This window comes from Aquarana catesbeiana, linkage group LG02 (genome assembly GCF_042186555.1).
Source record: "Aquarana catesbeiana isolate 2022-GZ linkage group LG02, ASM4218655v1, whole genome shotgun sequence".
In the NCBI taxonomy this organism is placed as follows: Eukaryota; Metazoa; Chordata; class Amphibia; order Anura; family Ranidae; genus Aquarana; species Aquarana catesbeiana.
In genome coordinates this window covers 697,366,062-697,390,624 of record NC_133325.1, presented here as the reverse complement: position 1 = coordinate 697,390,624, position 24,563 = coordinate 697,366,062, and the positions used below count along the sequence as shown (strand labels likewise).

Here is a 24,563-nt window from a genome sequence, read left to right as displayed (position 1 = left end):
ATTCAGAGACGGTGTGATACAACCTATGCACACCCTGATCCCCTTCTATCTATGTGGCTTCAAACATCATATGTACTGTCCAAGGTAATCTTCCGGGTGCTTTTTTCAATCACCTTGGTAATATCTGCAGCTAATATCATTTCATTTTTTGTTACTTGTATCATGATAGATACATTTTATATATCTACTACATTATAGAAGTCCCCTCCACTGCGGGGTGTTGGTGTGTGCGGTCCGGTGTTCCTCGTTGAGGTCCCCCTCTCAGCTCCCGGGCCAGGCTCCATGGCTTACCCCTGGCTTTGTTTTGTCGCACGGTCCCAGTTTTGGCTATCATGTGAGTAACCTTTTTTGGCATGGCCCATTATGCCCAAATTTCCCACTTTTTCTGCTGATTTTGTTAGACCCATGAAACTATATTGCTTTTTATACATCTTTTATAGCATTTAGATGCATCTGGCTCCAGAAGAGTGGATTGAAGTCCATGAAACGCAGCGTCGGGCCTACCTTTGATGCATCAAACACACATTGACCAATTTTCAGATTTTTTTTTTTACTTCACATGACTTTTATCTTGTTTGGAGGATTAAGATGCATAATTGTACCTACCCATGTCCCATGGTTGTATATACATAGATTTATTGTCTATATGCGATTACTTTATGTCTAATGCATGCAATGCGTTTTTATGCCATGTTGATCATTGGTCCTTAATAAACATACATATGTTTGCACCTCTGTGAGTGTGATTGGGTTGCATCATGCGCACCTCATTCAAAGTCCCAACCTCCCCCCCTATTTTTTATAACTTAATTCTGCATAAAATATTTAAGTGTCATTTTATGAGGGCGTGTTTAGGGACAGGGCAGAGGCAGGGTTGACTGGGGCAACTGGTGGAGAGTAACCCTTGAGGCTTGGCTAGTAGCTCAGGACTTGAAATTTTGAGCCCTGAACTAGTTTATTCATGCTACCTGTCAGAATGTATCGGTTTCCTTGTACGAGGAAGCAGATATACAGACAGGTCTGCAGGAGACCTGCATGGCTTCAGCAATGGTGCAATGCTTTACAGGCTCCTGGAACAAAAAATAATAAACGCGCATTTTTTACCAGTAAAAAAATGCATTTATAAAATGCAATTATTATTTTTTGTCAAAAGGTGAACTTATCCTTTAACAGAGATCTGGACATACATATTACTAAAATGATCACTGAAAGTATGCGGAGGTAAACACCTTTCTTCTGCAGCTTCTGAATAGCTTCTCTCCACTCTGATCGCTCATAATCTGATGACAGCAGGAAGAAGTAGCTCTGAAAATAAAATCAAATATTCAGTTACATCAAAGCAATTTTGAGGTTAGCACACACTTATCAATGACACGTCACACAGGACATCGAATGTATTTCTGCTACAAACTTTTTGCAATAAACCTGACTCTAACATAAATCAAAGCAATTTCAGAAATTCTGTTAAAAATTACTGTCATATACATTGGAGAATTTAAAGATTATGTAAATCCTTACTAAATTATATTCAGTTTGCTAAAATACTGTGTATCAAATAATTGCCATTTTAATAAAATAAAGGTTTTTATCTTTTTGTGGCATCTTGGTGCTGCAGATTTCCTGCAGCCTACTTTAGCCAATTTCTGTCTACATGTAGTCCAGTGACGGCTGTATGGCATTTCTCCGGGCAGGTTTCCTGAACAGTGGAATATGTTTGCATAATGTTTGTTAAAATGGTCACAATTTCTGAAAGCTTGCCAATCCTTTTTTATGACCAGATTTCAGTAGTAGCTGATCGTGTTTATACTATGTATACTGGTGTACTGCTCTTTCTTTATTATTTTCTTGTTGACATGGATCTGCCTTTGGTAACATGTAGTATCTGGCTTTGGTCACATGTAGTACCCATTAGAAGCCCGTGTAACAGGGTGACAATGCATGAGAAGATTTGAGAGAGAGGGATAGAGCATTGTTATCCGAAAACAGGAAGTACCTAAACAAGGATTTTTATGGGAGAATCCCCAGGTTTTATTTTATTTAAAAAAAAGCCTTTAAATGATATGAAGATGTTCAAGCTTTTGAGATTTTATTCACTTTCAAAAACAGACATTGGCATGTGGACCTTAGCTCCAACTTATGCTCCAAGCGAGTTTTGCATTCCCATACAAATCTGTGGACTGCAAAACCTCAGGTCAGTAGGTCAGCAGTTACATGCACGAATCTGAATTCTTCTTGAATGACTTAGTACTAGAAACCCTTGTTGATAAGTACAGAGGTAAGGTTTCTTGTAGTTGGTGACCAGGTTTGCACACATCTCAGGAGGGATTTTGGTCCACACGTTTACAGACCTCCTCTAAATCCTTAAAGGGGTTGTAAAGGTAAAAATTTTTTCACCTTAATGCATTCTATGCATTAAGGTGAAAAAACTTTTGACAGTACCGCCGCCCCCAGCCCCCCCGTTTTACTTACCTGACGCCTCGAATCTTCGCTCCTCGTCCTCGTCAGCTTCATTGCAGCTCAGCCTGGTCGCTGATTGGCTGCAGTGGATGGATTGAAAGCAGCGCAGCCATTGGCTCGCGCTGCTGTCAATCACATCCGATGACGCGGCGCGCCGGGGGGCGGGGCCGAGTGATACAGCGAGCGGCTATAGCCGCCGGCTGTATCACGGGAGCGCGCCCGCAAGCACTCACCACCGTGCGAGGGAGCTCGCATGAAGGTGGTAAATGCTTGCGGGGAGGAGCTGAAACAGCCGCCGAGGGACCCCAGAAGACCAGGTTCGGGGCCACTCTGTGCAGAACGAGCTGCACAGTGAAGGTAAGTATAACATGTTTGTTATTTTAAAAAAAAAAAAAAAACATCTTTACAACCCCTTTAAGGTTTCTTGGCTGTCTCTTGTCCATTGGCCCCTCAATGCAGCAAAGTTGGTCTGTACCTTTAGCAGAGAAACAGCCCCAAAGCATCAGGTTTGCACCTCCGTATTTGACTGTAGGGATGGTGCTCTTAGGGTCAAAGTCAGCATTTTTCTTCCTCCAAACATGGCGTGTCGAGTTAATGTCAAAGAGCTAAATTTTGGTCTCATCTGACCACATCACTTTCTCCTAATCCTTCTCTGAATCATTTAGATGTTCATTGGCATGAATGTATATGTGCCCTCTTGAGGAGGGAGACTCGCCGTGTTTGGAGGAAGAAAATGCGGACTATGACCCCAAGAACACCATCCCTACAATGCTTTGGGGACACTCTTTGCTGCATTGAGGGGCCAAAGGACGGGGCCATGTATTGTAAAATCTTGGATGAGATCCTTCTTCCCTCAGCCAGAACACTGAAGATGGGTCACGGATGGGTCCTTCAGCATGACAAGGACCCAAAACATACCGCTAAGGCAACAAAGAAGTGTCTCAAGAAGAAGCTCATTAGGGTAATGGAGTGGACTAGCCAGTCTCCAGACCTTAATCCTATAGAAAATTTATGAAGGGAGCTGAAACTTTCGAGTTGCCAACTGACACCCAAGAAACATTAAGGATTTAGAGAAGATCTGTAAAAAAGAGTGGACCAAAATCCCTCATGAGATGTGTGCAAACCTGGTCACCAGCTACAAGAAATGTCTTACCTCTGTGCTTGCTAACAAGGGTTTCTCCACCAAGTAATAAGTCTTGTTTTTCTTGGGGATCAAATACTTATTTTACTCACTGAACTGCAATTTAATTTATAACATTTGTATCATGTGTTTTTCTGGATTATTGGTTGATATTCTGTCTCTATCATTTAAAATGTACCTATGATAAAAATTATAGACCCTTTATTTTCTTTGTAAGTGGGTAAACTTAAAAAATTTGCAGGGGATCAAATAATTATTTTCCGCACTGTAAGACCACTGGATCCCTCACTGGCCAATGACATCTTCTCTTTGGATCTCTTCTTGGTGCTGGGTCTTCAGCCTGCTGATTTGCTGGTGGAGATGACATGATTTCTGTGCGTGATTATGGCAGCCAGAACATTGTGAACAGGCAGGTAAGTTTGTCTTCTTGCAAGAGACATGGCATATCTCTTCTGCAACAAAGAGCCTGCATGCAAATGTTTTGGTTCCACTTGAACTGTCCATTGAGAGAACAGTTCTTGTTGACCATAGAAAGCAGATTATCCTACTATACTATACCCGCAAGGTGAAAAGTACGTTCTGATAAGCTGCTAAAGGCAACAAGTCAACTTAAATCATGAGACAAAGGTTGAGTATAATAGGAAGTGTTCTCATTAGGGATATGGCTACAAATCTGAAGGAGGAAATGTACCGCAGTTTCTTAGCTTTTCTTCACTTTTCTACAAACCTGCTAGCTGTATCTCTCAATAAAACAACGTGTGGTCTGTAAAAGGAATTATTCCTTTGAAGACTCGGCTTTAAAGCAATATGTCCTTGTGATTTGGACTCAAAGGCAAAAAGTGGGTTTAAAGCCAAGTCGGTAGAAGATGTGGAGTGGAGTTCACACAGCTCCCACGCACTTTTTCCCTGGGCAGCCTGACTCACTGCTCACATCAGACGCTGCAGAATTCCCCTTCTGGCATCATCCGCTCCATATCGAAATGTTCAAAGCATGCAAATAACCATGGCTGCCTCCCCACAATTCCCTAGTGGGAAAGCCAAAGCGGATTCCCACTTCTATCCCTCATACAACTCCGTCTCCCTGCAGAGGCCACACAGCTGCCAGCTGCAGGCAGTCCTGGCCCACAGCTCACCTTGCCATTCTTGTTGTGGATTCTGAAAGGGATGGTAGGAGAGAACAGCAGAAGCCAGGATTCATATTCAAACATCTTTTTCTTCAGCCGCTCAATAGCACGACTTGATCCCTTGTTGGACTTCTGCAGAGACAGATAAGATGGTAACATATTATGACACTAGAAAATGACCATGGAACGTCTATGCAGCCACACTGACTTTTGTGAGGCACTATAGCCTCTTGTAACCTCAATCCTTGCACTAATGTATGTGAACAGGTTTTTATAGACTCAAAAACTGAGCAATGCTTAAACCAGTGAACACAATCAGCTTATAATTTCACAAGTACAGAATTCAGGACTTCTCCAGAGCCTCTCCCATCCTCTGGAATTCCCTGCCCCGGTATATCCGATCAGCCCCTAACCTGTCCACCTTTAGGAGATCCTTCAATTCTCACTTATTCAGGGAAGCCTATCCCACACCCACCTAACAACTGTCCCTGAGCCACCCCCATCAAATCATTCCCTGCATCTATTACCTTTTGTACCAGCACCTCCTCCCTTTAGAGTGTAAGCTCTACAAGCAGGGCCCTCCTGTCCCTTCTGTATTGAGCTATACTGTAATTGTGCTGTCCCCCCTCTACATTGTACATTGCTGCGTAAACTGTTGGCGCTAAATAAATAGTGTATAATAATAATGAAGGCAACTCTGAAGTGGGAATAATGGGAGATAAAAGGATTTAAGAAATGGGTAACCAGGTGCACAAGAATAAAGCCAGGGTTAAAAAAAAAGGGTCATTTGGCAGGAAGCACAAGTCTCAAAGGTTAGCCATATTCCAGCCAATATTCATCATTATTGGTTAATTAATTTCTTTTTTCTTCAAATGAGTTGGTAAGTCAGTGTTTTTACCTTTCTATTGCTGGCAGTGTCTTAATTAGATTTCCCTTTTTTTTTTCCCCCCATGACACCAATACAAGAAATAACAAGGTGTGGTTGTCACAGAGACAGAAAGACTGTCTCTGCCAACCTCCCTTTAAAAAAAAAAAAAAAAGAAGCTAGTTGCATGATGGTTATGCTGATCCATGTTAAGCTTATAGGGCTCATGCACATTGAACGTTTGAATTTTTTCTCTGAACGGCTTTTACTCCTGCCAGGAAAAAGCAGCTTAAAAAAATTGCATATCGTGCACACATTTGCGTGTTTGGCATTAATGCATTCTTTTGGTGAGAATATTATTTAATTATGGCCACTAAAGTGCATTAATGCACAAACACCCCTAAACACATCTAGTGCTTATGTGCGATTTAAATTTTTTCTGCTCAAAAGCTTCTCTCCTAAATGTGCTGATGATGGATGTTTTTTCAGCCTGTACATGCTCCTCTTCTAACAGGCCTGTAAATGCCTATGTGTGCATGGAGGGGCGTTTACAGGCAGGAAAAAAAAAAAAAAAAAAGGCAAACGCCTGTACAAGTTGCATTTTTTTTTAAGCCCAGTGTGCATGAGCCCTTAGAGTCGGATCAATTTAGTTAAACACTATTGAAGAGAGGTCTGCAATCATGTTGGACAAAGGCGTACTTGGGTCCTATAGGTGGACCGGACTTTGGGATTGCTGGGGCTCTTTCTCCTGTCAGGCACCAAGAATCTTATATATCCTAAAAAAAATAGTGCTGAATGATAAGACCACCCACAGCTACATTATCAAATATCCAGAAACTTCCACAAACCCTATTACTGCCACCGACATGTCATACATTGAACACAACAATAACCCCCCCACCATGTATACCGGGCTCCGCTATCCGACCTGCTACTCTGGGAAACAAATTAGTGAGTTTAGTTCCGCTTTAACATTAACAGGGTTGCTTACAACGGCCAGCTTTTATTCATTCATATATCCGAAAAAAATGGTTGCAGAATCTGCTTAAAAAGTGTTTGCTGGAGTTTGAGTTTATTTTGTTAGCCAAGTTCATCTACATCTGCTAGTGTATCTAACACTGTCCTAGCCAACGTAAGGAGGATTAGGCTGCTAGGTTTAGGTAAATACAGCTATTCTTTATAGTAATGCTAAAGGCTGAAGGTTTCTAACGTACGTACATTTTATGTGCAGCTACCCCCCACCTCCCCCCTTATACTCGCCTGAGACTGATCACGATCCAGCGATGTCCATGAGAGCAGCAGGTCTCCTGGTTCTCTCCCTCCTCAATGGCTCAGACACAGCAGCAGGAGCCATTGCCTCCCATTGCTGTCAATCACAGTCAGTGAGGCAGGGCTGAGCCATGCTCTGTGTGCCTTATGGACACAGAGCAAGGCTCGGGAGTGAGCATGCACGAGTGCCCCCATAGCAAGCGGTCTACTATGGGGGCACTCAGCAGGGCAAAGGAACGCTGGCAGGAGACCCAAAAAGAGAGTAAGTGTAACCGGTAAGTATGACAGGTTTATTTAAAAAAAAAAAAAAAAAAAAAAAACACAAAAACGCAACAACAACTTTACCTTTAACATCCCTTTAATATAACACTCTTCTTTTATGCTCTATGAGTTAGACCTTCAATAATGCTTCAGTCACAAGTAAAACAATTTGGTTGCATACACTGACCTTTTCTTTTTGGATCTCACTTTTCAGAACTGAGATCTTTGCTTTCATGTCTTCAATCTCATGGTCAGGTGTAGCGTGCAGTTGAGGGATGGGCTCGGACTCCTCCACAGAGGGGAACACCAGATCCGCCAAAGGAATGTACCATTTGCAGTCATACTGCTGGTGTTTGCTGTTCATGAAAGATATATTAGTTAAAAATCCATTATCCCAAATAAAAACAGAAACCAAACCCTTCCAAAATCTTAAAATGTGTTTTGGATTTGTAGACTTGGGGGATTGGTTTAATGTTTTGCTTTCAGCATGCTCTCCTGTGAATTCAGTTGGCATGTTAAATCAGTTTGAGATGCTTCTGACCTCTTAAGCCACATCAAACCACTTCTACATTCTCACTGACTTGTATGTGGAGAAACGCAACTCTGGCATAAGTGGCCCATAAAATGTACACCTTCTCGTCCTTGTAACCATGCCAAGAGTATGCTGTAAACAGATTTAGGATTCTGCACAGGCTTTGAGGTCAAATGACAGGCATCCCCCACAACATCTTGCACTAAAATGTCATCTTTGGTATGACACATGAAAAGCCACTGCACATCTAAATGATTGCTAGGGGATACAATGCTGCTCATCATTACTACTATAATACTGCTCAGATCAAAAAATGTTTTCTAACAAAAAAAAATGTCCTAGATGCCACTATGGAAGCCTGCACAGAGAGAAAAAAAGATTGGCTGTCATCATTTACCCACTTGACCTCTGAAAATGCTAGTTATCTGGCTTTTAAATCACTGATCAGAAAGGATACAGAGTAGGAGTCTTAAATTCACAGTGAATTTGTGACTGTGTACTTGTTCCAGGTAGGGGTTAAGGATCAACATGGAGGTTACAGAGCATGGATTATGTCTTTCTGTAATGCCACGTACAGGAGAAATCTGGTATTCTAGCATGGAGCTTACAGAGCATGGGTTATGTCTTTTTGTAATGCCACCTTACAGGTGAAGTCTATTATTGTAGCATAACCATTCACACATAACCATGTCTATGGAGAAAGTCAGACTTAGGGTGGCTTTAGATCAATCTACAAAAATGAAGTTTAATACTCTTTGTTGGCTAACTTAAAGCCTAAGAATACCTAAAACAAAAAAAAAAAAAAAAATCAGCACAAGGGACATTACTTACCTTTAGTGTGATGTGGCCGTGTTCCTCTTTCACTAAATGCTTCCTCCTTTAATGCTCTTCACACCCCATAACCGCAATCTTCTGGTGCAGTGGAGGTTACTGGAACTAAGGGGCTGTGATAGACACTCAAGAGTGCCTGACTATGCCTGCCTTTTACACCTTGCTGCTCCATTCATAGAAGTCAATACTACCAGGGCCGGTGCTAGGCTATTTTGCACCCTAGACAAGACCAGCTATGTGCTATGAGGTAGTATGCTGCCGGGGGGGGGGGTTGAAGATGACAGGGGGTGGGGTGGTAGGAAGCTGACAGGGGGTGATACAGATGACAGGGGGTGGGGTGGTAGGAGACTGACAGGGGGGATGAAGATGACAGGGGGTGGGGTGGTAGGAAGCTGACGGGGTGGGGTGGTAGGAAGCTGACAGGGGGGATACAGATGACAGAGGGTGGGGTGGTAGGGAGATGACAGGGGAGTAGGAAGATGACAGGGGAGTAGGAAGATGACAGGGGAGATGAAGATGACAGGGGAGATGAAGATGACAGGGGAGATGAAGATGACAGGGGAGATGAAGATGACAGGGGAGTAGGAAGATGACAGGGGAGATGAAGATGACAGGGGAGATGAAGATGACAGGGGAGATGAAGATGACAGGGGAGATGAAGATGACAGGGGAGATGAAGATGACAGGGGAGATGAAGATGACAGGGGAGATGAAGATGACAGGGGAGATGAAGATGACAGGGGAGATGAAGATGACAGGGGAGATGAAGATGACAGGGGAGATGAAGATGACAGGGGAGATGAAGGGGAGATGAAGATGACATGAAGATGACAGGGGAGATGAAGATGACAGGGGAGATGAAGATGACAGGGGAGATGAAGATGACAGGGGGGATGAAGATGACAGGGGGGATGAAGATGACAGGGGAGATGAAGATGACAGGGGAGATGAAGATGACAGGGGAGATGAAGATGACAGGGGAGATGAAGATGACTTGGGGTGGGGTGGTAGGAAGCGGACAGGGGGGGTGCAGATGACTGGGGTGGTAGGAAGCTGACAGGAGGATTGAAGATGGCAGGGTGTGGGGTGGTAGGAACATGACAGGGGAGATGAAGATGACAGGGGGTGGGGTGTTAGGAAGCTGACGAGGGGATGATCACAAAATTTGTGATGACAAGACTCGGAGGTAGGGTGGTGGGATGCCAAGAACAGGAGAATGAGAGGGCGCATGAAGATGATGACGATGACGACGACAGGTGGACAGTAGACGGCATCATATCATCAGGGTGGTGTGTGTGAGGTCAGGGGCGGCTGGTAGCGGGGAGGTTTGGGGTGCCCTCGGTCAGAGAGTGACGTCACGGGATGCTGTCAATGTCGGGTAGCAGGACCGTCGTGCTGTACCTTGAGAGAGACTCCGGCAGACTGGCTCCCCGATGATCGAGACTCCTGCTCTGGCAGGTCTTCCACTACAGACGTCCATCCTGGAGAGATCAGGGAGCTGCTCAGCCACAGCGGCCATTATCCAGGCTCTGCACATGGTAGGAGATCCGCAGAGCGCGGGAGAAGGGGAGGAGCCAGGGAAGGGGAGCAGCACATGGATCCACGCACTAACCCAACAACTGTTGGATTGAGGTTGTGACAAGCTCCCAGCGCCTCCTCCTCTTGCTCCACAGGACTGCACGGCGGTGCCTTGCTCCCTGAACGGACTACTACTGTCACACATCGAGATAGGAAACCAGCGGCTGTGGCTGCGCCCTAGGCGGCTGCCTAGTTCGCCTAGTGGTAGCGCCGGCCCTGATTACTACAGCTTCTACACCTAAAACAGGATCTATGAATGGAGGATGGGTCGATGATTGAAAGGTTCACTCCCTCCATTAATAGATTGTGTTTCATTCATAGAAGCTCTGGTAATGGCTTTTATGCTGGGCGGAAAGGGCAGGCATAGTCCTGCACACTTGATGAGTGACTATCACAGCCCCTTAGTTCTTTTAAGCCCAGCCGTACCGGAAGATTACTGCGGTAGAGGTGGAAACATCTGAGGAGGAAGATTTCAGATATAGGACAGAAAAGCAAAAGGATATATCTCACTGAAGCAAAGTAATGTCCCTCTGTGTTGATTTTTTATAATTTTGTTCTAGGCTTTAAAGTGGAATTAAACCCATGGAGTTAACGATTTCCCAAAACAGTTATATTTAAGGCATACCGTGAATTATAATCTGTCAACTTTGCTTTTGCCCTCAACTGAACTGTTAATGGCTGGTTTCATAGCTGATGACATTTGCAGCACCATGGCAACTGTAGATCAAACAGATGCCAAGATGGCAGCTTCCTTGGCTGTGAAGTATAGGAGGGTTTAGTTCCGCTTTAAGTAAATAAAGATACAAGCTTTTGGAAAATGTTATGTTTCTTCCTCAGGCATTATACAACTTACTGAGGAACAAACGCAACGTGTTCAGAAAGCTTGCATCTTTCATAACCTAGGATAGCCGATAAAGGGTATAACTAAGGCCAGCCATACACTAAACAAATTTCTTTCCTGCAAACATGGTATAAAATTTGCTTAATTCCCCCATCAACACAGACATTGTTGATGCAGGAAACCCAGCTGTTGGGCCATTGTCTTCTCCTGGCAGGGGAGGGCAGGGGAAGCCATCCCCGCTGGGAGAAGACAGTGATTATTACTAGCGGCTATAGCAGCCGCTAGTGATAATCGCAGGTAAAACCCAACATGCTGGTTGTACCTAAGTTGATCGGGGGGGGGGGGCACAGGGACGGCCGGGAGAATCCAATGATTACTGCATTATTGCTAGTGGCTAGAAATCTGACAGTCTGTTTGTACTCAAGTTGATCGACGTTGGTACAATCAGCTTGCCTATCGATAGTTTGAATCTTGGATGGTCCCTGCTGAACCGGACGAAATTCGGACCATCTGAGGTTGGCTTAACACAGTAGAAGACTCCACTACTTTACAAGAAAAGGAGACAGACAACTGCTTGAATCTTCAATCTACAATTTTTCCCCCCTTTCTGTCTGGTAAATGTGCCACATGTGGTGAAAGTTCAGCTGTCAGTAACAAAAGGAGCCAGTGGACAAACAGTCAAAGAAATTATAACATGCCGAAAAACATCAGCCTGTGATAAATTGAAGGATGCAATTGAATTGAAGGGTGCAAGCACTGATAAAATTTGTTGCATTTTTCATACCATATACAGCAACCCTTTTATAAAGTGCAAATGGAAAAATTATTGTGACATACTGTAGATCCTCTTGTTACATTTAAGAGGACTGCTAGCCCCTTTACAGTTCCTTACCTCCAGAAACAGGGGAGACAGACACAGCTAGGACATTTTTAATAATGTTCTAAAGAACTTAGTTCGCAACATAAGTCAAAGGGACATTACATCTATCAATTTCTCTGAAACATACAGCAATACGTGTGATAATTTCCTTTATACAGAGGGTGTGGTACATATACAGACAGAAAAAACAAATGCAGTTTAATAATAATAATATATCTTTTGATGACAGAAAATTAAATGTGAATTTGAGAATCAAATCACCAACATCTCTAATTTTTCACCTACCCAACAGTTGTCTTCTTGAGCTTGGCACAGAGCAGGAGGTCTGTAAACAAGAAGAGGTGACGCAGCTTGCGGGAATTTTCCGAGAGTTCCACCAAGAAACCATCTTTAATTAATTGCCGGGTCTGAAAATTAGAGAACGTTTTATTAAACCATTTCAGTTTCACCAGTAAAGCAAAGCAGACAATAACAGACCTCTGATATACTTTGGCAAAAGATGAAAACTCTACCTTGCATTTACCTGCTATGGGCTTCATTTAATTGCAAGAATAACGTCTTAGTTTTTTCTTGTTTATGTCATTGTATTCACTGGTTCCTGAAACACTAGCAATACCAAAATGTACATCTAAACCAGTGACCTCCAAACTGCGGCCCTTTGCTTGCCGTTATCTGGCCCTTGGGACACTTTCCCTTCCTCTGAAACCAATGTGACATAATTCTTGTTACTGACATCAACGGGGCACTATTTCTCCCATTGACACCAGTGATGGGGCACAGTTCCTCGCACCGACACCAACGATGGTGTACTATTCCTTCCACTGACACCAACGATGGATCACTATTCCTCCCCTCTAATGCTGTCTAAGATGTACTGGTTACTCCCACGGACAACAGGACAATTTCTACTTCCAATGGCCACAGTCCAGCCCCCTGAAGGACAGTAAATTGGCCCTTAGTTTAGAGTACCCTGGTCTAAATATAAAGACAAGCAAGGTTAGCTACAGACAGTCCAGTAATTACAAGTGATGCATTTGGTTTTGAGCACGGCTTTTTAGTAATCAGGATATTTTTTCTGAAAACACACCCACTTTCTTACTGAATGACTACCACAAACCACTTCCTACTAATACCATATACCACTTATATAAAATGCTGTTTCCCATGATATAATTCAATTTGTGAGGTAGCGCATGGTATTATTTAGTAGTAGGAGGTCTTTGGTAGTCAGGAAAGCAAGTAAACCATGTGATTCCAGACCATATTTTACAGAGATTCTTCAAGATCCTTCCAAGAATTTCCCCGGAAGTGATGCCAAATTTTTACTCCTCTAAGGTGGTATGCAAGGGGTGCAGTCAGTGTCAAGAACTGATCACATCCTGTCTGAGAATTCAGTTTAACCACTTTAGGACCGGGCCTCTTTTTCAGACTCGGTGTTTACAAGTTAAAAACATTTTTTTTTGCTAGAAAATTACTTAGAACCCCCAAACATTACACATTTTTTTTCTAACACCCTAGAGAATAAAATAGCGGTCATTGCAATACTTTTTGGAACACCGTGACAAGCGCACTTTTTTTTGGAAAAAATTCACTTTTTTTAATAAAAAAATAAGACAACAGTAAAGTTATCCCAATTTTTTTTTTATGTTGTGAAAGATAATGTTACACCGAGTAAATTGATACCCAACATGTCACACTTCAAAATTACGCCCGCTCGTGAAATGGCATCAAACTTTTACCCTTAAAAATATCCATAGGCGACGTTTAAAAAATTCTACAGGTTGCATTTTTTGAGTTACAGAGGAGGTCTGGGGCTAGAATTATTGCTCTCGCTCCAACGATTGCAGCGATACCTCACATATGCGTTCGCTTTTGCGCGCAAGCTCGTCGGGACAGGCCGCTTTAAAAATATTTTTATTTATTTGATTTATTTTTACACTGTTTTTAAAAAAAAAAAATAAAAAATTGGGTCACTTTTAATTCCTATTACAAGGAATGTAAACATCCCATGTAATAGAAAAAAGCGTGACAGGTCCTCTTAAATATGAGATCTGGGGTCAAAAAGTCCTCAGATCTCATATTTGGATTTAAATGCAATAAAAGAAAAAAAAATAATTTTGTCATTTGAAAAAAATGACAACAGAAAAATGTGCCTTTAAGACGTAAGGGCGGAAGTGACGTTTTGACGTTTTCATCGCTTTCGCCCTGCTATGGTATGGAGACGGGTGGGGGCCATCTTAGCCTCACTCGTCTCCATACCCAGCCACGGACAGGTCCCGATCGCCTCCGCCGCTGCCTAAGACTCCGGTAAGCGGCGGGATGCCCCTCTCCCGCCGCCGATAACGGTGATCTCGCGGTGAATCCACCGCAGAGACCATCATTACCGTTAACCGAACCGCCTGAAGAAATGGATACCTCGGTTGTGGCAGCACCTGCTGCCATTACCGAGATATCCCTCTTCAAAGTCAGGACATATATAGTCGTGCGGCAGTGTGTAATTAAGGATGATCAGATGTCTTACCATTTATGGCCAGCCTAACCAGGAAATGCTGTGAAGAGGAACATATAATGAAAACAAAAAAGGTGCCATGGGCTAAAATGTGCAATGTTGTTCTGTCATAACCCCTCCACCTCCCAGAAGTGCTGTGTTCCATCTGCTGCTAAACATAGAGGTGACCACACATATGAAAACATTACTATGACAATCTGGGAAACAAAACCATGAGGAATGAATTTGTATTCCATCAGTGATCAACTTCACTCGTTCTAAAGTAAAGGGAATTTCTCACCTCTCCCTTGGGTGTTGTGACGGCAGTTCTCCTGGGATCGATGTCCTCATTGATACTAGAGAGGAAATTCTGGGAGATACGTAGAGCATCTTGTAGCAAAGGATAGTCCGGGTGGTCAGCAGGCGTATGTTTAAGAAGATCCTGGTAGATTAAAATAACATATAAACATATTATTTTTAGGCTCACTTGACAATTAACAACTAAAACAGCATGTTACCAAGTCATTAAGGGATTGTATATGTGAAGGTCAAGTCTCCATTGCTGATTTTTAACGACTTTAGTATTCAAGTTTTTAGTTTTTGTAAAATTTGTATTGGGTGGCAGAGACACATCAGCTGGGAACATCAATAGGCAGGGTACGAAAAACTGTATAGTTTGCCATTAATATGCTCACAGTGCCCACCTTACAATTTTAAGGAACACTTTGCAGTGCTCAGGAGATTAACTGCTCATTGGCAAGGCTAAAAGTGCCTGCTGACATATCTTTAGGAAACCTTTGCCTTTGACTACCTGTATAAGGGTCCAAGAGTTTGCAATGAATAGCAAATGTAGTCTGAAATCAATAACCCCAGTGAAGGACAGAAAACTCTGGTGAGCTCTAGCTTTAGAAGTCTTCTAAAAACCACTAGGAAGGATAAAGCTTTACAGTTAAAACAAAGTCAAAACTCATTTTTATTGGACAAATTTGAGTACCAAAATTCAGCCTCCCCCTCCTCCTTCCCCTACAGTTATGGTTTCTGGTTTATTGGCAAGATGGCTGGCATCCTTCACCCAATCAGCAGTTGATGTTAGGTTTGTTTGTATACTAGCTTTGCCATCTATGCCGATTTTATATGTGGTATCCTTGTTATGTACATAAGTCATCATGCTGGAGAAAGCACTCTAATAAGCCATTATTTAAACTATGCTAAACAAAGCACTTTAGAAATAGCTTTGGAAATCAGTTTGGCTTAATTTACACAGAAATTATATATGTCATTTAAACCTGTGTACAAGTGTGGAACGTTTTAAGAACCTATACATCTAGCAGATCATTTCAAATTGTAAACAGCTTAGAATTATTGTGAAACCTTTCTTTCTATAACACTCTGACACTGGGGGGAGATATTCTTCTTTATATGTTAAAATCGACATAACCATAGCAATGCGTCTAGCAACAATGAAGTATATGGACAGAACGTTCTTATCAAATTAATTTTGTTTATGACATTGCCAAACCAGGTTTGAGGCAGAACCCCACAAAAGGGCCATAAAGCCATTCAAATTTTCTGACTCCTCATATGATTATGGTTTCCAGATTGGAAGTTAGGCATAGGTTTCTGAAACTACTATTGTTTAATACTTTTATTTGATAAGACAGAGAATCTCTAAAATCATTATAAAAAACGATAATAAAAGTTTCACCTAGATTGTAAAAAAAAGTATTCATATACCTTGAAATTTTGCGACATTTTGTCATGTTACAACCAAAAATCTAAATGTATTTTATTGGGATTTTATGTGATAGACCAACACAAAGTGCCACATAATTGTGAAGTGGAAGGAAAATGATTAATGGTCTTCAAAAATGTTTTACAAATAAATATGTGAAAAGTGTGGCGTGCATTTGTATTCAGCCCCCTTTACTCTGATTCCCCTAACTAAAATCTAATGGAACCAATTGCTTTCAGAAGTAATCAGTAAATAGAGTCCACCCATGTGTAATTTAATCTCAGTATAAATTACTGCTGTTCTGTGAAGCCCTCAGAGGTTTGTTAGAGACCCTTAGTAGACAAACAGCATCATGAAGGCCAAGGAACACGCCAGACAGATCGGGGATAAAGTTATGGAGAAGTTTAAAGCAGAGTTAGGTTATAAAAAAATACCCCAAGCTTTGAACATCTCATGAGACTGCAGGGACAGAGAAGCTGATCAGAGATAACGGGAAGATGGATGGAGCCAAATACAGGGAAATCTTAGACGAAAACCTGTTAGAGTCTGCAAAAGACTTGAGACTGGGGCGGAGGTTCACCTTTCAGCAGGACAACAACCCTAAACATACAGCCAGAGCTACAATGGAGTACTTTAGATACTTTAGATCATATTCATGTGTTACAATAAAGTCCAGATCCGATTGAGAATCTGTGGCAAGGTTTGAAAATTGCTGTTCACAGATGCTCTCCATCCAATCTGACAGAAATTGAGCTATTTTGCAAAGAAGAATGGGCAAACATGTCACTCTCTAGATGTGCAAAGATGGTAGACATGCCCAAAAAGACTTGCAGCGAAAGGTGGTTCTACAAAGTATTCAGGGGGGCTGAATACAAATACTGAATACACTTTTCAGATATTTATTTGTAAAAAATGTAAAAAAAATAATTTACCATTTTCCTTCCACTTCAAAATTATGCGCCGCTTTGTGTTGGTCTATTACATAAAATCCCAATAAAATACATTTAAGTTTTTGCTTGTAACATGACAAAAGGTGGAAAATTGTGTGGGGTATGAATACTTTTTCAAGGCACTGTAAATATGACGTTATGAAGAAAATTAAGTTATGTTGTAAAACTGGAGGCGGTATTCCTAAACCATCCACAGAGCTATACCAGACAGCATTAGTGAGCCAGTGATTTTGGCAAGCCTCATACTTACAGAATGTGATAACATTGCCCTTATTTTATTTCTTCTTCTATCCATCTATGGACGTTTGTGGCTAGATTCAGCTGAGAGGAATCACAATACCCGTTCACACCAGTGGGCGTGTTATGGTGCGCATAACTCAGGCGTATGTGTGTTGTCCACACACATCACAGTGCTGTTTTTTTTTTTTTTTATAACCTTTATTGAATCTACACTTAGACCAGGTTCACACTGCTGCGGGATTGAAATTGTGCGAGTCAGCTTTACTCACACGATTTCATTCCCGCATGCGTGCGGTTTCCTGCACAGATGTCTATTGAAATCGCACCTGAAATCGCCAAAGGTAGTACAGAAATTACTTTTGGGAAGTAACAGCCCCAATCGAAGTACTTTTGGGAAGTAACAGCCCCAATTTGGGACTCGGACGTTTCCATTGCGGGCAGAAGCCGCCGATTTGGCATGCGATTTGATATGCCAAATCGCATCAACGTGAACCAGGGCTTAATGTAACTATGTGTGGCAGTGTGTTGTGACCTGCTCTCCATTGTGTTTAATTGGCTGGCTTTTATCACAATGCACATCAAAACAGTGTGTTTGTGTGAACAGGCCCTATACAAAGCAAGGCTTTGTTGGCTTGTCTTTGCGTAAGGTAATAAGGTAATGATGGCCAACGGGGCTAATGTGAACAAAACATTAGGTCTCATTCATAGGGGCCGATTTCATCTGTGCCCCATGCAGGGCCATGTTTGCCCGCACAGGGATGCCCAGGTGTTGCATGAATCCCCATGCAGGCTATCCCATTCATGTCTATTGGGACACAGCTGCTGTTCCCAATATGACATCTGTGTGGGTGCATGTCCCTGAAATGACCCTGTGTGTGTTTGGGGCTGTGCACCCACGCGGATGTCACATTGGGAGCAACAGCTGTGTTCGTGTCCAATAGACAGCTATGGGACTGCCGGTATGGGGATGCATGAAACACCTGTGCACCCCCCGTGCCAGTAAAACATGACCCTGCACAGGGCACAGATCAAATCGCCCTCTGTGAATGAGGCCTTATAGTTGGGAAATGTAAAACCATCTCTTATTTTTATTGTTTGGTGGTTTGTACAGTTAAAAAGTAGTCCATATAAATAAGCTTACCTGCTCTTTTCAACAGAGCATTCAAGTAGTTTTTTAATAAGATAATCAGACACAAGGAATGAAGTATCATCATACAGGTATGCCTAGGACTGCAGGATATCTAAATAAAACCCTGCAAACAGGCCTACTCTAAAAAAATAAAACTGTATAGCAGTGCCTCATTATTATTAGTATAAAGAAGTTTAGAATGAATAAGTCATTATTATAATTGAATAATATTTGAAATGAACTTGCACTATTATTACTACATATATTAACATTTAGATTGAACTTGTGTTATGTTATAATTAAATATTATTTTTTTAATTAAATTGTCTTATCTTTTTAAATAAATAAATATTTAGATAAATCGTATTCAACATGTCTTGACCTTATAAGGCGCACCAACAGTTAGATAATTTCCTGATAACATCACATCAGTCATGCTGTGACTCATGAACATCATAGTGAAGATTGGAATAAGAATATATTGCTACTCACATGCAGAACTAAAGTACTCCGGGTCACGCGATCTATAGGCTTGTACAGCAGAGCTATGAGAAACATAAAATGATATTAGCATTAGATACAGTAAGTTCACACCCAGGCAGGGTGGACTGTTCACACAGTCAAGGGTGACATTCAAGGTACAATGTTATATTTAGCAGCCTACTAATGCCATTATAACCAGAGCACAGACCACTTCTCCAACTCCTCTGCATACAAGACAATATAGATGAATATAACACAGAACATTTATTTCCCAATATCAAGCGTTGTTTATTCCTTTTGCAGATATCAGAATAAGGTCATCAGAATTTAAAAAAAAAAAAAATGTAAAAAGTTCTCAGTGAAAATGTACAAAGAACACGCTGCGACTTTGCTTAAAGTGGAATACCAGACAATTTTTTGTGTATGTTTTTAATAGCCTGTGGAAGAAGCATTAGAACATCTGTAGGCTAGGGGAGAGTTCTCCTGACTCCCGGAGTGGTCATTTGGCACATTATGTGAATGGAGCCTCTACCATGGGGACAGACAGCAATAAAAGCTCTTTCTTTAGTAGAAAGGGGAAGGGGCAGATTTTATTGCCGCCTCTGTCAGGAAAATGCCCCTGGCTTCCTGTATGGCAAAAGGGAGAGTACCAAGCAGACATCAACCTAAGGAAGGCAACAAGCAGTAATACAAAATCTCTGAGGTGTCATCCCTTTTAGAACGTTTCCTTTTGTAAAGTGTAGTAGGGAGTTGAGTGAGAACAATTCTTTTCTGAATGATTAGGTGAATGAGACATAACCAGACTGCAGATATTTTGATGGGTGAAGTTGAGAAAATCTTTTTTGCAGAATCAGAGGCTCAGGATTGGGTGTTCCCGGAGCACCAGGTTACCAGCAGAGAATGTCACACAATAAGGTTTCCTGATGAACCACAAGCATCTAGGCGGTGTCCCTTCTATTTATGTCTATGCCAAAACATACAATTTTTAATAAAGTGATCTTTTAATCTAGGAGCCATGTGACTAAAGAACTCTAGGGGTTCTGGAAGCTAGGTTTAAGTGAACATTTATGCTCACGCATACATAACACTAGTCTAAGGTAACTACTCACAGGTAAACTACACACAATACAGTGTCTCACAAAAGTGAGTACACCCCTCACATTTTTTCTTTTCACATGACAAGACTAAAGAAATGACACTTTGCTACAATGTAAAATAGTGAAGTTTACAGCTTGTATAACAGTGTAAACTTGCTGTTCCCTCAAAATAACTCAACACATAGCCATTAATGTCTAAACTGCTGGCAACAAAAGTGTGTACACCCCTAAGTGAAAACGTCCAAATTGGGCCCAATTAGCCATTTTCCCTCCCGATGTCATGTGACTTGCTAGTGTTACAAAGTCTCAGGTGTGAATGGGAAGCAGGTGTGCAAAATTAGGTGTTATCGCTCTCACTCTTTCATACTGGTCACTGGAAATTCAACATGGCACCTCATGGCAAAGAACTCTGAGGATCTGAAAAAAATAATTGTTGCTCTACATAAAGATGGCCTAGGCTATAAGAAGATTTCCAAGACCCTGAAACTGAGCTGTAGCATGGTGGCCAAGACCATATAGTAGTTTAACAGGACAGGTTCCACTCAGAACAGGCCTCGCCATGGTCGACCAAAGAAGTTGAGTGCACGTGCTCAGCATCCTATCCAGAGGCTGCCTTTGGGAAACAGACGTATGAGTGCTGCCAGAATTTCTGCAGAGGTTGAAGGGGTGGGGGGGTCAGCCCGTCAGTGCTCAGACCCTACGCCGCACACTGCATCAAATTGGTCTGCATGGCTGTCGCCCCAGAAGAAAGCCTCTTCTAAAGATGATGCACAAGAAAGCCCACACACAGCTTGCTGAAGACAAGCAGACTAAGGAAATGGATTACTGGAACCATGTCCTGTGGTCTTATGAAAGATACATGTATTTGGTTCAGATGGTCTCAAGTGTGTGTGGTGGCAACCAGGTGAGGAGTACAAAGACAAGTTTGTCTTGCCTACAGTCAAGCATGGTGGTGGGAGTGTCATTGTCTGGGGCTGCATGAGTGCTACCAGTACTGGAGAGCTACAGTTCATTGAGGGAACCATTTATGCCAACATGTACTGTGACATACTGAAGCAGAGCATGATCCCCTCCCTTTGGAGACTGGGCCACAGGGCAGTATTCCAACATGATAACGACCCAAACACACCTCCAAGATGACCATTGCCTTGCTGAAGAAGCTGAGGGTAAAGGTTATGGACTGGCCAAGCATGTCTCCAGAGCTAAATCCTATTGAGCATCTGTGAGGCATCCTCAAATGGAAGGTGGAGGAGCGCAAGGTCTCTAACATCCACCAGCTCCGTGATGTTGTCATGGAGGAGTGGAAGAGGACTCCAGTGGCAACCTGTGAAGCTCTGGTGAACTCCATGCCCAAGAGGGTTAAGGCAGTGCTGGAAAATAATGGTGGCCACACAAAAATATTTGAACCCAATTTGGGCATTTTCACTTAGAGGTGTACTCACTTTTGTTGCCAGCGGTTTTGACATTAATGGCTGTGTGTTGAGTTATTTTGAGGGGACAGCAAATTTACACTGTTATACAAGCTGTACACTCACTACTTTATATTGTAGCAAAGTGTTCAGTGTTGTCACATGAAAAGAAATAATAATAAAGTTGTATAAAAAATGTGAGGGGTGTACTCACTTTTGTGAGATACTGTAAATTACTTTTTCAAACAATTGAATTTTCAGCAGTTTAACCACTTGACCTCTGGAAGATTTACCCCCCTTCATGACCAAGGCATTTTTTGCAATACAGCACTGCGTTACTAAACCTGACAATTACGCAGTCATGCGACATTGTACCCAAATAAAATTAAGGTAATTTTTTTCCCACAAATAGAGCTTTCTTTTGGTGTTTTTGATCAGAACTATTTTTTTTTTTTGCGCTATAAACAAACAAAAAGAGACAATTAAAAAAAAAAAAAAAAAAAAAAAAAGAAAAAAAACAATTTTTTTACTTTCTGCTATAAAACACATCCAATAAAATTTTTTAAAAAAATCGAATTTCTTCATAAATTTAGGCCTATATGAATTGTGCAACACCGTTTCCCAGTGTCTTCTGGGTTTACCGGAGCCGTCGGTAAACCCAGAAGCAATACGGTCCGATCGGTGGCTGGGCAGGAAGTTAAGTGAGGACAAGATGGCCCTTCACTTGGCTCTATGCCCTTGGAGGACCGGAGCAATAGCTTGTGTCACTTCTGCCTCTCGAGCTATTCCTATACAGTGGGGACGGAAAGTATTCAGACCCCCTTAAATTTTTCACTCTTTGTTATATTGCAGCCATTTGCTAAAATCATTTAAATTCATTTTTTTCCTCATTAATGTACACACAGTACCCCATATTGACAGAAAAACACAGAATTGTTGACATTTTTGCAGATTTATTAAAAAAGAAAAACTGAAATATCACATGGTCCTAAGTATTCAGACCCTTTGCTGTGACACTCATATATTTAACTCAGGTGCTGTCCATTTCTTCTGATCATCCTTGAGATGGTTCTACACCTTCTATTTGAGTCCAGCTGTGTTTGATTATACTGATTGGACTTGATTAGGAAAGCCACACACCTGTCTATAGCTCACAGTGCATGTCAGAGCAAATGAGAATCATGAGGTCAAAGGATTTGCCTGAAGAACTCAGAGACAGAATTGTGGCAAGGCACAGATCTAGCCAAGGTTACAAAAACATTTCTGCTGCACTTAAGGTTCCTAAGAGCACAGTGGCCTCCATAATCCTTTAATGGAAGACGTTTGGGACAACCAGAACCCTTCCTAGAGCTGGCCGTCCGGCCAAACTGAGCTATCGGGGGAGAAGAGCCTTGGTGAGAGAGGTAAAGAAGAACCCAAACATCACTGTGGCTGAGCTCCAGAGATGCAGTCGGGAGATGGGAGAATGTTGTAGAAAGGCAACCATCACTGCAGCCCTCCACCAGTCAGGGCTTTATGGCAGAGTGGCCCGATGGAAGCCTCTCCTCAGTGCAAGACACATGAAAGCCCGCATGGAGTTTGCTAAAAAAACACCTGAAGGACTCCAAGATGGTGAGAAATAAGATTCTTTGCTGTGATGAGACCAAGATAGAACTTTTTGGCCTTAATTCTAGGCGGTATGTGTGGAGAAAACCAGGCACTGCTCATCACCTGTCCAATACAGTCCCAACAGTGAAGCCTGGTGATGGCAGCATCATGCTGTGGGGGTGTTTTTGAGCTGCAGGGACAGGAGGACTGGTTGGAATCGAGGGAAAGATGAATGCGGCCAAGTACAGGGATATCCTGGACGAAAACCTTCTCCAGAGTGCTCAGGACCTTAGACTGGGCCGAAGGTTTACCTTCCAACAAGACAATGACCCTAAGCACACAGCTAAAATAACGAAGGATGGCTTCACAACAACTCTGTGACTGTTCCTGAAAGGCCCAGCCAGAGCCCTGACTTAAACCCAATTGAGCATCTCTGAAGAGACCTAAAAATGGCTGTCCACCAATGTTTACCATCCAACCTGACAAAACTGGAGAGGATCTGCAAGGAGGAATGGCAGAGGATCCCCAAATCCAGGTGTGAAAAACTTGTTGCATCTTTCCAAAAAGGCTCATGGCTGTATTAGATCAAAAGGGTGCTTCTACAAAATACTGAGCAAAGGGTCTGAATATTTAGGACCATGTTATATTTCAGTTTTTCTTTTTTGATAAATCTGCAAAAATGTCAATATGGGGTGCTGTGTGTACATTAATGAGGAAAAAAATGAACTTAAATGATTTTAGCAAAATGGCTGCAATATAACAAAGAGTGAAAAATTTAAGGGAGTCTGAATACTTTCCATCCCCACTTTATGTATATATACGTGGTTCTGCACAGGAGAGCTGCTCTGCAGCAGTAAATCTGCTATGGGGAAGTCCTGAAGTGGTAAAAAACAAAAAAACAAAACTGCAACACTTCCTATAATGGGAGAACGTGTGTTGAATATAGTCAGTGTTGTGCATTTTGTGGTATAAATAGAGATCATTTATCTCTTAAGCTGTGAATACTGGCAAAACCTGCACCATGGAATCTTGCAAAGACTATTCCTAGAACTGAAGACACCTAATGGAAAATGGAACAGAGCAGTGTGACTCAAAAAGCTAAGGACCAGCCTCACAAAAAGGGAACAAACAAGCCTGCAGAATTATATGTATTCAGACTGAACACTTGAAATGTAACTGGTTCTTTAAGGACCACAAACCAAGTACAAGATAAGACAATGAAAATGGAATCTTATATCTGTTAGTTTGCACTTAGAAGAAATCTAGCTTCTGTCATATTATTGGCCTAAAAGGGCAGCTATGAGCGTGCCACAAATCTAAATGACAGCCATGCAAAATAGATCTTTGTAAGAGTGCTGATACAAATGTAGGAGCTTTCACATACGTTTTTCTGAATGGTAATAAGAGAGCCATTACTTACATTCTGTATGTTGGATTTAGCCGTCAATAAAGTGTAACTCTCATCAAAACTCTTTCCCCTTGCTGCCTGTTCCAGTGATCAGTTGGGAAAAAAGTGAAATCACAACATAGCTCCAGGGGAGGCTGTAACCATTTCCCACTCTATCCAAAATGAAAATAAGGTTTTGGCAGTGAATGACCCTAAAACTGAAACCGTGATGTCCTGCATAGTGTGTAAAATAATAACAGCACAGTGCTGTGTTTATATATC

The 24,563-nt window shown here is 42.0% G+C and overlaps 1 protein-coding gene across 5 annotated transcripts in view; it reads right to left on the bottom strand.

Moving 5' to 3' along the window:
* The window catches only part of ABR (ABR activator of RhoGEF and GTPase), a 637,383-nt gene that overhangs the window by 134,718 nt on the left and 478,102 nt on the right, over nt 1–24,563 (bottom strand). For all 5 annotated transcript variants that reach the window (XM_073616867.1, XM_073616868.1, XM_073616869.1 and 2 more), the window contains 6 exons: nt 18,811–18,863; nt 14,569–14,709; nt 12,065–12,186; nt 7,305–7,473; nt 4,732–4,854; nt 1,230–1,305 (listed from right to left, as the gene is read on the bottom strand). In XM_073616867.1, the coding sequence (XP_073472968.1) occupies nt 1,230–1,305; nt 4,732–4,854; nt 7,305–7,473; nt 12,065–12,186; nt 14,569–14,709; nt 18,811–18,863 (684 nt within the window). The remainder of the gene's footprint in view (nt 1–1,229; nt 1,306–4,731; nt 4,855–7,304; nt 7,474–12,064; nt 12,187–14,568; nt 14,710–18,810; nt 18,864–24,563) is intronic.